We start from the raw sequence: 13,710 nt of genomic DNA on the forward strand, positions 1-13,710 counted from the left end.
TCGTCCCGCGTGTGGAGAATGGCAGGAGCCCACGCACACACGCGAGTTCACGCAAACATGTTTAGGCACATTGTTATCCAGTGTTTAATCTTCGCTTTGTGTATGCACGGAGCTTATATATTTACATAAGCGATATTTTTATATGGCGATATTTTTATAATAATATTACAAAATGAAGTGCCTTTATAAAAGACCATTTGTGTGATGTCTTTATAGTGTATCTGTAAGCCACCTTCAATGTAATGGATAAAATCCCAACACTTGCCTGTGCTACACAATTAATCTGACAGTTGTGTGTGAATCCTGGAAAATGTTGTCGTTGCAAGGAAGGACGCCATTTTCTTGCTCCAGTGACCACTCCTCTTTATTTCTGCGATTACAGCGAACCAGCGGTCGGAATTCAAACCCGGAAACGGCGTCTTCCTCGCATCAACCAATGAGAGCCACGATACGAACTGAACGTCAGTCCTTTTAGCGCACTTATTTGTCTCGTATGTGACGTGCCGGCTGGCTTTGTGTTGTTTCAATATATTGCTTTGAACATATTTCAGTATAGCTTATTCACTGGTAAGTATCATTTATAAATTCGACCTCATTTGCTGGATTCGGGGTTAAATTCACTCGTTAGATGATCGCAGTGCAATATATGCGCAGAGGGCAGTATGCGGAGTGCGCACTCGGTAGGCGACGTGCGAGAGAGAGAGATAGAGGTTGCTGCATTATTTGTGACCGAGCGATTGAGCTATATATCGCGCTGTCTGTCGTTCCGAGCAACTTTTGATATTCACCCCCATGTACTGTTATTGTTCACTTGCGAATGGCGTGTGCTTTCGTTCAGGTCCGTCAAATCACCCAGAATCGCGCGCTAGATGTCAGGGAGCTGGAACTACTTTCTCCCCTCTTCCATGAAATTACATTGCGCGGACTTATACAGTTTACTGAGGGTTTTGTAGAAGTGATATGACAGCGCATTGTTGGAATCATCTTAGTCGATGTAGGAAATTGTATACTATATGGAACACACGTGAACATATTTTTTAATAAATTATTTTCTTATTTTTAGAATGACGTTTTGTATGTGGACAAACGCCCGCGTTGACGTTGAAACCTGACGGACTTGAAGGGTAACTTACTGTAAATGCACAATCTTCACTTAAGAAGTGTTTCATATAATATATTTTTTAAAGAAACCTTTAACAATCTCACCTGATTTGTAGTTATTAATTCAGTAAATGACTGAAATGGGATAAATGCTTTAGTGGCATGGTCCCATTTTAGCTGATCTATATTTTTGTATTTCAGAAACATGGATGCAGATTTGTTTATGGAGTGTGAGGAGGAGGAGCTGGAGCCATGGCAACAGCAGCCTTCAATGGAGGAACCAGTGGGCAATTCAGAAAGCAATACCACCATGGGTCTGTAATTTCACATTTTCTGTAATATTTGTATCTTATTTGCGTATTATATTTAGATGTTTATAAGTTTTGTTATATGATTTTTTTATATTCATATCTCTTAAGCCTGTTTTTCCCCACTTCTCAGTGTCTCACACTCTTTCCACAACAATAGATATTCCAGCTGAGCCTAAAACCATGGTGATCCAAAGCCCGCACCCTGTCGTGAATGCAGTGAGCACTGTCCCACTGCTAACAAAAACATGTGAGTAAACTCTATCCTATTGAAGTGTTGAGTGAGCTTTGTTTATTTTGTTTATTAAACTTTAGTTTTTTATTTTAGTTACTCCTCAAGTAGTTTCTGCTGATATTCCTAAACCAGTGCAAGGGCAGCAGGTCATCTTGACTCCTAGTGGAGGAGGGTTGAGCACTGTGTCTCTGTCACAGGTTCTCCTGCCTGGCACATCCCAAATGACCAATGCTGCCAACAGCCATCCGATTTACTTTACCACACAGGTGCTGCCACCACTCAGATCTCTTCTAATTTCCGTTTATCTTTACAATTGGTAATTGCGTAGATTCGTGTCATTGATTTCAACATTGTTTGTTTTTCTGTTGTGTATAAACAGGGTCTTCCAGTCCAGAATATTCATACCGTCCAACCTGGCCAGAGCCCGATGGGATTGGTGCTAAATGTCCAACAAGGCCAAACTGTTGGCCGACCTATAACTTTAGTCCAAGGTGTGCCAGCAGCGTCTTTTTTCTTTTAAGCTCCTTTGGGTTCCAGTTTTGTTGTGCAGTCTTTTTCCATATCATATAACAATATGACAATTCTATGTCTTTATATCCCAGCACCTGGAACTCAGATTTTTAAATCAGCTGTTGGATCAACCCAAATAATTACCCAGCCAGCTCAGATAAGAGGCGCAGCTCCGATCTCAAGCGTGGCCCAGACACCAAGTTCCTTCAGCACAGTCCAGATTCCTGCTACTCTCACAATACGTACCACAACGGGGGTAACCCTGCCTACTGGTACTTCTCTAAGCAACATGTCCTCTACAAGTCCTTCCGCACAACGGACCACAACAAAAATCTGTAAGATTATTTTATACATAAACCAGTGTTTGGTCAGCAGCTAATTCACATACTAGCTTGTGTTTTATAGCATGAGTGAAACGCTGCATTGAACAATCAGCATCCACTGGAACTGTCTGTTTTATTTTATAACCAGCTTTTATTTATACCGTTTGCAGTGACTATAAAGCCAGGAACTAGTCCCTTAGAGCTGCAAAACCTTATGAGCCTTGTGAAATCGGTTAACCTTCCTGGTGGAGCTCAAGCACAGACATTTCTTGTCATGAACCATCCAAAAACCAACGGGCCTCCTGTTGTCTCCTCTGCTATTTCTTCTACACCTCCTACTGTTGTCCAAAGTAAGAAGTTGTTGTTGAATGTATGACCTGTCTTGATTTGTCTGTGATCTTAAAGTCGCATTCATAAATGTGCTTCTTTTTAGCGATCCCTGTTACAAATACAGTACAATCTTTATATCAGTCGTGTCCTCGGTGTGGAGCTCAGTTCAAAATGATTGAGGCTCTGCGGAATCATATGTGTGTAAGTATACATTGCATAAAAAATCATATGTGTTTTGGTTACATACGCATTAGCCTTTGGCTATTTTTATTGCATTTTCAAAATCACATTACTTGAAAAAATCATCAGAATGATCTCTCACTGTACTGTAACTGATAGGGACAGACCAGCATTGGTCACATAATTTTTTTACTCCCACTTCTAGTTCTGCTGTCCAGATGCTGGGATGGCTGCCACAGGCGGAACCACACATGCTTCGAACACCTTAGCCACGCAAACCTCGCCCAAAACCGTGGTTGTTGTACCGAAGGTTAACACCGAAAGTTCCTCCATCAAGGGTGAAGAGACCCAGTCCAGACTCGTAATGCTGGTGGATGACTTTTATTACGGTACTTTTGAAGGAAATCGAGTCTATGTGCCTATGGACAACTTAAAGGAACCATTACCGTTCAGATGTCTCACCTGTAATAAGAAGCTGAAGAATAACATTAGGTAGGAAAGTGATAAAAAAGGGGTAAAGGAAAGTTGGTGCTGTTAACACTACATTTCATAGTTTAACAATGGAAATTATGTGTAATTTATATACTAGAATGCAGCAGTTGTGCAAGTTTTTGTTTTGCCTACAGGCTTATGACCCATATGAGGTACCATGTAGAGCTGGATCAGCAAAATGGGGAGATGGGCACTCACACCTCCTGCCAGCACTGTTTTCGCCATTTTCCCTCTCCATTTCGCCTTCAGTGTCACCTTGAAAGTGTCCACACTGCTGTGGAGTCATCGAGTAAGAGCTGCTTGTATTTCCAATAAAAATCTTTGTTATATATTCTAAATATCTTTCATAGCAACATGAGCAGTGTCCTCTACGAAGAATCAGAAGAATTTTGTCCTTTAGCAGAAGCTTTTATAATTATAACAACAATAATTTATTATTTTTACTAAGTTACAAAGTTTTCGCAATTCTTTTAGATTTAGCATTTCACAGGTTTAGGTCTAACTGCTTTTGAATATGTTAAGGGATGATCAAACATTTTTTATGAATTGTTAGTTTAAACTTGAAAATTAGATTGCAAAACCAGTTATACTGGAAATAACTTTTTTCACTCTTGCCATGTGCATTAGTTTATTTCAAACACCTCCCTGTATCGCCCTATGTGTTTTTGTGACTGTAAGCTGCATGCAGTTACATTTTTATTGACTGATTTTTTTTGCAGCCACGTGCAAGATATGTGAGTGGTCCTTTGAGAGTGAGCCAGTGTTTCTGCAGCACATGAAGAACACACACAAACCTGGAGAGATGCCGTATGTGTGCCAGGTAAAACAATGGACCTGAATGTTAATAAAATAACCTTTTGAACAACATTCAACCTGTTAAATTGTTCTTTTTTAATTTGGCAAAAATTAATTTTTTCCTGTGACATTTTCAGGTGTGTGAATACCGGTCTTCTTTCTACTCTGATGTGCTTAAACACTTTCATACCTGGCATGAGGATACCCGTCACCTTCTGTGCCAGTATTGTCTTAAGGTTTTCAAGCATTCCTCCAGTTACCAGAAGCACTATGTTTGTCATCAGGTGAGCAAGAATTTATAATTAAGGATATTCCCAGAAAAAAACTTTTCATGAAAGTTATTTCATTAAAAATGTGTTTTCCAAATACATTTACAGGGATTGTGATGTGAAAAAGAGTAAAGCAGAGTTTAGTCATTAGCAGGCTTTGATAAAACATTCAATACAGATTTGGATATGTATTAGATACACGTGGTTGTTTGACTCAAAAGTGTTGTGAAAACATGATTGTTTTGTTTGTTTCCAACAGAAGTCAACTGTTTACCACTGTAACAAGTGTCGCCTTCAGTTTCTTTTCACAAAAGACAAAGTTGAGCATAAAGTGAATCATCACAAGACTTTCCGCAAGCCTTGTGAATTAGAAGGACTCCAGCCAGGAACAAAAGTAAGTATTTAGTTCATGGTTAAATGTTTGTATAATTTTTCTTCTGGTTTTTGTTTACTATGTTTTACAGTAAAAACAATTCAGCAATATGTTAAATATAAGTTTGAATATTACTTGTCATCCTTTTTTACTCAGGTAACCATTAGGGCATACGTTGGACAGAAGAAAACAAGTCAGTCGTCTTCAAAGGCACCTGTTACCTTAACGAATAGCATAACCGGTTCTCAACCCGTAAACAGTGGTGACCAACAGTCACAAAAACAAGGACCTGGGAGAAAACCGGTCAGCAGGATGTTTGGCTATATGGTCAATGTCCAAGAGCAGAGGTAAGTTTCAGTTTAACTCTATCAATTCAGACAGAAAACTAAATTTCAAATATATGCTTTTAATCACAATTTTTTTTTTTTTTTAGTGCACTGCTGGGTAGACATAAGTGTGTTGAATGCACTTTTGAAGTCCCAGACTTTGCGAATCATTATCCTACTTACGTCCACTGCTCGCTGTGTTTTTACAGCACATGCTGTTCTCGTGCCTACGCAAACCACATGATTAAGTAAGTCAAATCAAATATCTTTTTTGCCAAACAGTTCTTGGCCACCAAAATTACAAAGTTAGTCAAAAGTGATTCAGAACTGTTTGCTTTTCATACCTTCTTCAAAATATCTTCTTTTGTGTTAAACAGAACAAATAAATGTGCAAAGCATTTTTCCTACTATGGTAGTCAATAGTGTCCAAGAAGTGTTTGGTTACAAGCATTCTTCCAAATATCTTTCTCTGTGTTCATCAGAACAAAGAAATGTATATCTTGTGTTTTTACCAGTAAGAAACCATTCACATAGAAACAGAATACTGGTAAACTTGAAATCATGGAGGGGTTTGACTTTGTATCCAAACATATGGAATCTGATTTAACGTTTTTAATTTTTCACATGCCGGAAAGCTGCAAATACTGATTCACTGGTATTTTTGAAAATGAGTTGTGTTGATAAATAATCTCTTAATGGTAATTGTATTTACCAGTAAAGAATATATGTGTGAACTCCAGCTGTAGTGAAAAGGAAATGAAACCGATTTAAATGTCATTATTAATTTCAGCAATCACGTTCCTGGAAGAATGGCAAAAGCTTCTAAAAGGGGTCTCCCAAGGTATTATATTACACTTCATGTTTTTACATTTCTGATCTTTAAACGAACTGTGATCTTACACCTTTTACAAAATGTTGCTCTTTTGAAGCGGTTTGAAGCTGAGCTGTGCAGAATGTGCCTACTCGACCTCTGTGGGAAATTTAATGGCCAAACACATGGCGAAGTTCCGTGGTCACTCCTCTTGTATATTCACTCGTAGAGGTGGGTATTTTCCAAGCTAGTAGAACATAAGCTGAAAGTGTACTTTGGTATTCATGCCCACGCAGGTGTATGTGTATAGCCTTTGAAATGTATGCCTTATTTGATCATGAACACATGGTCAAAGCATAGCTTGGCTCTACTCCTTACACCTTACCTGCAGATTATTGCAGAGAGCTTTGTACTTTGCTTCGTATATAAAATATGTGTAGTTTGTATGTGACTGACTGTAAAAAGAGGTTGTATTGTATTGTCAACCCACTAATTTGTGAAACTAATGGCATTTTAGCATCTTCTATTCCAAAATTTTCATTACCTGTGTAGGTGTTAAAGAATGTATACTTTGGGCTTGTGTTCTCTTGAGTCCTAAACCCATAACAGTCAAAGTACAGGAAACTCTGCTTTTTTTGCATGGTCTCAAATCTTTATGCTTGAGTTTCTTTTTCTACGTTGTTGAAAGCATCCAACTATATTGTAGGTGTCAATGAAAATAAATTCATGATAATTCATTTCGTCAACAATACAGTATAGCAATAAAAACTTGTAACCTTATTAACAATTCATCAGAATTTTTAGAGTCTATTTGTTATACCAGCTTGGTTGTTATTTAATCTATCAATGGACACCTATAATAAAGATGGATACTTTTTTAACAAATAATAATTTCCCATGTGTTCATAGCTACACTCGCACATGACAGACTTGCCTGCAACATTTACTCAGTGGCCAATCTTGGGGAGCTGTCACAGCCCAGTGTAATAGCCCACAGTATGTGATAAACCTTGGTCACACGTGTGGGATATAAGCTCAAGCTGTCCATTGTTAAAATGGACAAACTTGGGCTTTTACTGGTGTGACTTTACAGGACTTGCTGGCAAGCATTTGTGAAAGCACTCTGGGGAAAAAAGACAATCAATTTTGACACAAAACCTTCTGCAGCGAAGAATATCAGGAGGAATACAAAAAATCCTAAAATGATAAACATGACAAATGATTAACAACCAGGACTATCCCTCAGGAAAATATCTGCTGCTTCTGAGCTGCTTATTGTTGCTTTTTTTGAAAAGCTTACTGACCTATCAGAACCACATATACATTGAGCATGGTGTTATAAAATGGAATATTGGTGATGGTAGAGACTCCAAGGAGAGGACTAACTCTGTTCCTATAATCCCTCCCCTCCCCTACAGAGTGTTTGGAGACAGACATAGAGTTCTGCCAGGTTGAGGAGGTGGAGGGTCCACAAGGGGATGAAGCTAGTGATGTTGGGACACAGCCTGACTGGTTGTCCATGGAGCACTGGAGTGTGCCTGGAGATGAAGGAACTGTGCCACAATTCACAGAAAGTTGTGGCCCACAGCTTTTAATGTCCAAGACAAGCGATGTCCTCGACTACTTCACGCTTTTTTTTCCTGACGTCCTCTTTGAGCAAATCGTTTACGAGACCAACATCTACGCTAGTTACTGCTGTGAGTTCGGCAAGGGGGATCCTACCTGGTATCCTGTGGTTACGGAGGAGATCAAAGGCTTTTTTGGTCTCTGCATCCTGATGGGGCTTGAAAGCCTGCCAGATCCAGAGATGTACTGGTCCTCGGACCAATGGCAGGGGAGTTTTGCCCCCAAAACACGAGAGGTCTTTCAGTGGACCATGTCTGCCACACGTTTCAAGCAGATCAGGGCTCACATCAGAATGAGCAGCATGACTGTGGAGAACGATGAGCAAAGTGTCGACAAGATGCTCTTTTTTCAGCCCATGTTAAATGTCTTACAGACGAGCATGAAAGAAGCCTACATGCCAAACAAGTGTCTGACAATCGATCAAGCTTTTCTACCGAGCCACGAGAAAGGAATCACCAGGGAGAAGAGTAAAAATTCTCAGCCGAGGATATGGCTCCTGTGCGATTCAAAGTCTGGCTTCTGCCACAAACTGTTAGTCTTGACACAGCAGGTGAAACACAAAGACATGGGGAGATCCGTTTTGCCACAGCTCATAGAAGACCTTCAGGGTAAACATCACCACTTCTTCTTGTCCAGCTCACTAGCGTCTGTTCCTCTAATGCGGGAGCTGTATGAAGCTGGTATATACTGCTCCACCTCTGTCCTGCCTAACAGTTCTATTCTACCTGTTGAGTTTTGGGATCTGCCCCCATTGGAGAATCCAGGAGATTTTCAACAGTACGAATATTCTCCATTACTTGCTACCAGATGGAAAGATTCAAAGCAGCTAATATGCCTTTCCACAAATGCTGAAGCAGGCCAGCCAGACACAGTGTGGAGGAGATCCACTGTTAAGATAGGTGATCTTACCTCCATCGAAAGACCTCTGGCCTTTAAGCTGCTCCAGGATAACATGCGTGGAGTTGACATCTGTAATCAGTTACTGACCTGCAATCAACTCGGCGGGCTGATTCTTGACACAAACTGGCGACGTCTCTTCTGGTTCCTCGTTAACTTGAGTGTCATTAATTCTTTCATTGTTCTAAGAGAGACACGCAAAATTCGTCCACCTGCATGGTGTCCTGGCGGTCACTTCTCCCAGGCCATCTACCGTAAACGGCTAGGGTACCAGCTGGCCAAGATCGCCGAAAGATATGTTCGCCGGAACCAAATGTTTGAGACCAAAGTCATGCAAGATTTCAGTCAGACATCGATCAAGCAAGAGAGCACAGAGACACAAGAAGGGGTCAGACATCGATTAGCCAAAATTTCTCGTAAGACGAAGAGATGTAAGGCTTGCAACCTGCTGAATCAACGTCATGAGAGTGTGTATGGCTGCACGGTGTGCCTTGTGAATCTGTGCAAGCGTTCTTGCTGCTTCTGGGACTTCCATGGTTTCTCATCTAATTTCCAAGGTTATACAGCTAAGAAACTGACACTGTTATTCAATGTATTCTTAAATGGACAGTTCAACCAAAAATACATGTTTACATTTCTTTGTTCTGATTAACACAGAGAAAGATATTTGGTAAAATGCTTGTAACCAAACAGTTCGTGGTCACCATAGTAGGAAAAATAACAATGGTATTTAAAAGCCCCAGAACTGTTTTCTTTTGTCACATTCTTCAAAATATCTTCGTTTGTGGTCAACAGAACAAAGAAATGTATAAAGCAATTGTTTCTACTATGGTAGTCAATGGGGGACAAGAGCTGTTTGGTTTCAAGCATGCTTCCAAATATCTTACTCTTGTGTTCATCGGAACATAATACATTTATACAGATTTGGAACAACTTGAGGGTGAGTAAATGAAATAATTTTTGGGTGAACTTTTCCTTTAATGGTGCATTGGCTTTCCTTTCAGATGTTTCACAACATTTCAAAAAGTTACTTTTGTCAAATATTTAAATTACATGCGATATTTCAGAGTGATGATGATAAATGAGTCACAATAATATTTTTTTTTCGAAAGCTTTTGTTGTATGAGGTAGATGTTTTCAAAATCCATTGTTTACATTTATTTACATTGAATACATTGTATTATTATTTTAATTTGTGTTTTTTTGTCTGTACAGGTAACCCCAGGGTTGGATTTGTGGCCCCTAAGAGGTACATTTCTTAAAAGTTGCTTTCTACCTTCTAAGTAGGCTTTTGCACTATATGTTTCTCCATTACACTTGACACATCTGTTTCACTTTCAGGGAAGGCATGCCATATGCACTTGATCGTCGCACTAAAAGATTCAAGGCTAAAAGAGAGGTGCATCCCTCGGAGGACAGCAGAAATAGTCCATGTGGTGCTGATTCTGAGGATCTAGGTGTGGACCAGGAAATGGCTCCCCTGGAAGAAACCGACATGGACACTGATTCAGCTGAAAGTGACGTGGAGCCACAGGAAATACTAAGCAGACAAAAGAGAGCAATAGAGGTAGCCAATTCTACACTTTCCCACCCTGTTAAAGACCGAGATGAGCCTCTCTCTATTCATCAACGTCGAATACTACTGCTGGCATTGTGCGGTGGAATCCAGAAAGCGTCTAATGAAATGTCCACCAAGCATCATCTCATTCAATCCTGGCTTCGAGACAAAGAGAAACAGTTAGATGAAGTCAGCTGCAGTAGACGTGGAAAGGCTGTTGACCGTCTGGTGGAGTGGGTTCTTGCCCAACGGGAGCAACAGCTTCCAATCAGTGAGGCGAAACTATTCGAGAAAGCTTCAGAGATGCAAAGTCAAACCAACGAAAGCGACTCGTTCCGTATTTCTTACGAGTGGGCTGTGAGTTTCATGTTGCAGAACAAATTAGGCTTAGATGTACCCATTTCAGAACATAAGGAACTTCCTCAAGCCATGGAAGAGAATTGCCAGCGATTCACAGAGTTTGTGCACAGCCAAATCAAGACCTACAACATCCAACAATGCATGATTGGTGCTATGGATCAGCTTTCTATATTTGTGGACTTTAATTTGTTGAATGAGAACACCAGCGTCAGCAAAAAAAAGGCCATTCAGTTGACTGGGTCTGGGAAACCTTTCGTCAAAATGTACCTTACGGTGCTTGCTGATGGAACTGTGATGCCTGCGATGGTCTTTACGACTCACACAGGGAGCACATTGAGCGAAGAAAGCCTCCCAGAATCAGTCTTGCTTATGGCTAAAGAGGAAGGTTTTAGTGGAAGTGAAGAGATAGAGGTTTGGGCCACCCGAGTGTGGAAGCAGTATCCTGACTGTCAGAGCGAGAAGGAGGCCCTGCTGGTAATGGATAGCCATCATACCCGTGTCTCTGAGGATTTCATATCCACGGTCAGTAGTGCCAAAACTTTACCTGCTATTGTTCCGGTTGGGTGTACTGGACGACACCAGCCCCTGGAGATGTGTGTGCGGCCTGTGCTTCAAAGGTTGCTTCTTGCTCGATGGGCACAGTGGTCTGCTAGTGATGGCACATCTGAGGTCCAGCCTGAAGATGTGATGCAGCTTCTTGTTACCTGGTTAGGAGAGGCCATGTCTTGCTTCTCGCGTAAGCCTGAGTTTATTCAGCACTCATTCTGCTTGGCTCGACTGATTCCTGACCATTCGCAGGAAGAACATAACAGTTTGCCAGATAATCCATTGGAGCTGATAAATTTACTGTTGGATGCTGTGTCCGGACCTGAAGTAGTTGAAATTGACTCTGCAGATGAGGAAGAGCCAATGGAAACATGTAATTTAAGCAAGACTAATATGGATGAACCGATTGATTTAACAGAGGAGCAAGAAATTGTAGAAAATGAAGATGATCAAACAGACGATGAAGAAAAAATTCCAACAGAGAGAAATGAGACAGAAAATCAAACACAGGAAAGGACTGAAGATGGTTTTGAAATTACGAGCGAATCTACAGATATCTCACAGTCGTCGCCTAAATCAGACACAGGTTCAAATAACTCTGAACAAGACAATTTCTCAGAACCCTGTGCAGATCCCAAGGAACCCTGTGAAGATCCCAAGGAACCCTGTCAAGATCCCAAGGAACCCTTTCAGGATCCCAAGGAGCCCTGTCAGGATCCCAAGGAACCCTGTCAAGATCCCAAGGAACCCTGTCAGGATCCCAAGGAACCCTGTCAAGATCCCAAGGAACCCTGTCAAGATCCCAAGGAACCCTGTCAGGATCCAAAGGAACCCTGTCAGGATCCCAAGGAACCCTGTCAGGATCCCAAGGAACCCTGTCAAGATCCCAAGGAACCCTGTCAAGATCCCAAGGAACCCTGTCAGGATCCAAAGGAACCCTGTCAGGATCCCAAGGAACCCTGTCAAGATCCCAAGGAACCCTGTCAAGATCCCAAGGAACCCTGTCAAGATCCCAAGGAACCCTCTCAAGATCCCAAGGAACCCTCTCAAGATCCCAACGAACCCTCTCAAGATCCCAACGAACCCTCTCAAGATCCCAACGAACCCTCTCAAGATCCCAACGAACCCTCTCAAGATCCTGATGCTGACCAAACAGATTCTGCATCCAACAGGTGATGTTTGGTTTGCTGAGAGGTGTTAGTTGTTGTAAATATAACTCTGATTGTCCCTTACAAGACTGTTATTTAATGTATAGCTTGTGGTGGAGTGAAGAGGGGTGGGGTCTTTTGTATCATATGATCTGCATTGATTCAAAACATAGATGAAGCATGTGAGGATTTTTTTACTGTTTGTTCTTTTTTGCTTATATGTTAGCTGGTCAGCTCACATGCAATGTAAACTTTTATTGTATTTGGATTGGTATTGTGTGATGGTTTTGCATCCTAAATTAACATTTAAAACATCAGCATATGTATTTTTTTCTTACATATGGGACCTAAAGATAATGAGTCAACATGACATAACCTAAATTATTACACTTGAAATGAAATGTTGAAACTGTTATGTTATGAAAATGGTAATTAAAAATATACTTTACGGTTATCTCATGCAGTGATAGCTGTGATTATGGGTCATTTGTTGAGCAGGGTCCCCCCAAAAAAAAAAATATATATATATATATATGATTTGAAAATGTGTAAAGAAGCTGTGTTTAAAATAGGGCTGTGCAAATAATTGAAAATTAATCGTATTCGTCAATTTTGGCCTTCGTCAATTACAAAAACATAATAATCGAGGTAAACTATTATTGTACCGTATTCCATTTGGCAAGGATCCTCTCTTGTAGCATAAATCCACAGAGCACACTTTTCCTCTGGTTTAGCAGTGCTTTTTCTTTGAAAAATGTTTTCAGTTAAAAAGCAAAGTTTTTTAACCTTTTAAAGGTTAATGAGTAATCTTGTTAATTAATCGGGATCTCAATATTGGCCAAAATAATCGAGCAGCCCTAGTTTAAAATATTGAAGGTTATTGACTATACATGTTAAACTTCTACGATGATCTAAACAAGAAAAATCTAGTTGCCAAAATATGACAGAGTAAAACATTCAAGTTTTACTTAATGTACATAAATGATGATTCGAATAAAAATGTTTCTTAAAAACGGAAAAGGTCATTGACAAACATTTATAGAGTCAAAATGTGTAGGAACCTCTATTTAATTTGACTAGACGATTTCTGGGCTACATTACTGAGGTTATTCACGAACATGTTTACAGATCTAATTATGATACAGCAAGATTACATTATTTGTCTTTATTGGCGTTCATCTTGCAGTGGTTCTGGGCAACTGAATCCGTTTGTCTTGAAGTTCTTCACTTGGTAACAGTATGGCGGATCTGACATCCTCAAGTGTCTTAATATTTGATATTGTAACAATGAATGGCTAAGCATAATGTGTGCATTGAAATATTTATATTCTGTATTGATTTCAGTATTCGATTTATACACAGGATAACAACCACAGGATGATTAACACTTCCAGGTATTCTTTAGCGCATATAATGGATCCTTTTCATATTTTTTCTTGAGTGTTCTGCAGAAATAAAAGAAACTGCCAATGACCATGTGTATAAATCCTGGGACATAACAGATTTTATTAATAACGAGTTT

General features: G+C 40.1%; 1 protein-coding gene across 12 annotated transcripts; it reads left to right on the top strand.

Moving 5' to 3' along the window:
- Nucleotides 1–355: 355 nt before the first annotated feature.
- pogzb (pogo transposable element derived with ZNF domain b) lies at nucleotides 356–12,689 on the top strand. Of its 12 annotated transcripts, none has more exons than XM_079469737.1 (21): nucleotides 356–461; nucleotides 1,064–1,134; nucleotides 1,303–1,415; nucleotides 1,543–1,659; nucleotides 1,738–1,910; nucleotides 2,024–2,135; nucleotides 2,247–2,489; nucleotides 2,648–2,827; nucleotides 2,911–3,008; nucleotides 3,193–3,479; nucleotides 3,614–3,768; nucleotides 4,199–4,299; nucleotides 4,412–4,558; nucleotides 4,803–4,937; nucleotides 5,073–5,263; nucleotides 5,350–5,490; nucleotides 6,033–6,083; nucleotides 6,172–6,284; nucleotides 7,472–9,133; nucleotides 9,792–9,825; nucleotides 9,918–12,689. In XM_079469737.1, exons 3-21 carry the CDS (start codon nucleotides 1,307–1,309, stop codon nucleotides 12,214–12,216), a joined length of 6,348 nt encoding a protein of 2,115 aa, XP_079325863.1. In that variant the 5' UTR covers nucleotides 356–461; nucleotides 1,064–1,134; nucleotides 1,303–1,306; the 3' UTR covers nucleotides 12,217–12,689. The 12 variants fall into 12 exon arrangements, with proteins under 12 accessions (XP_079325863.1, XP_079325861.1, XP_079325867.1 ...); XM_079469735.1 differs by having other exon boundaries at nucleotides 1,064–1,124; XM_079469741.1 differs by having other exon boundaries at nucleotides 448–567; nucleotides 1,064–1,124; nucleotides 1,570–1,659; nucleotides 1,753–1,910.
- Nucleotides 12,690–13,710: the final 1,021 nt, after the last annotated feature.

The sequence above is a fragment of the Barbatula barbatula genome, assembly GCF_947034865.1.
Source record: "Barbatula barbatula genome assembly, chromosome: 12".
In the NCBI taxonomy this organism is placed as follows: domain Eukaryota; kingdom Metazoa; phylum Chordata; class Actinopteri; order Cypriniformes; family Nemacheilidae; genus Barbatula; species Barbatula barbatula.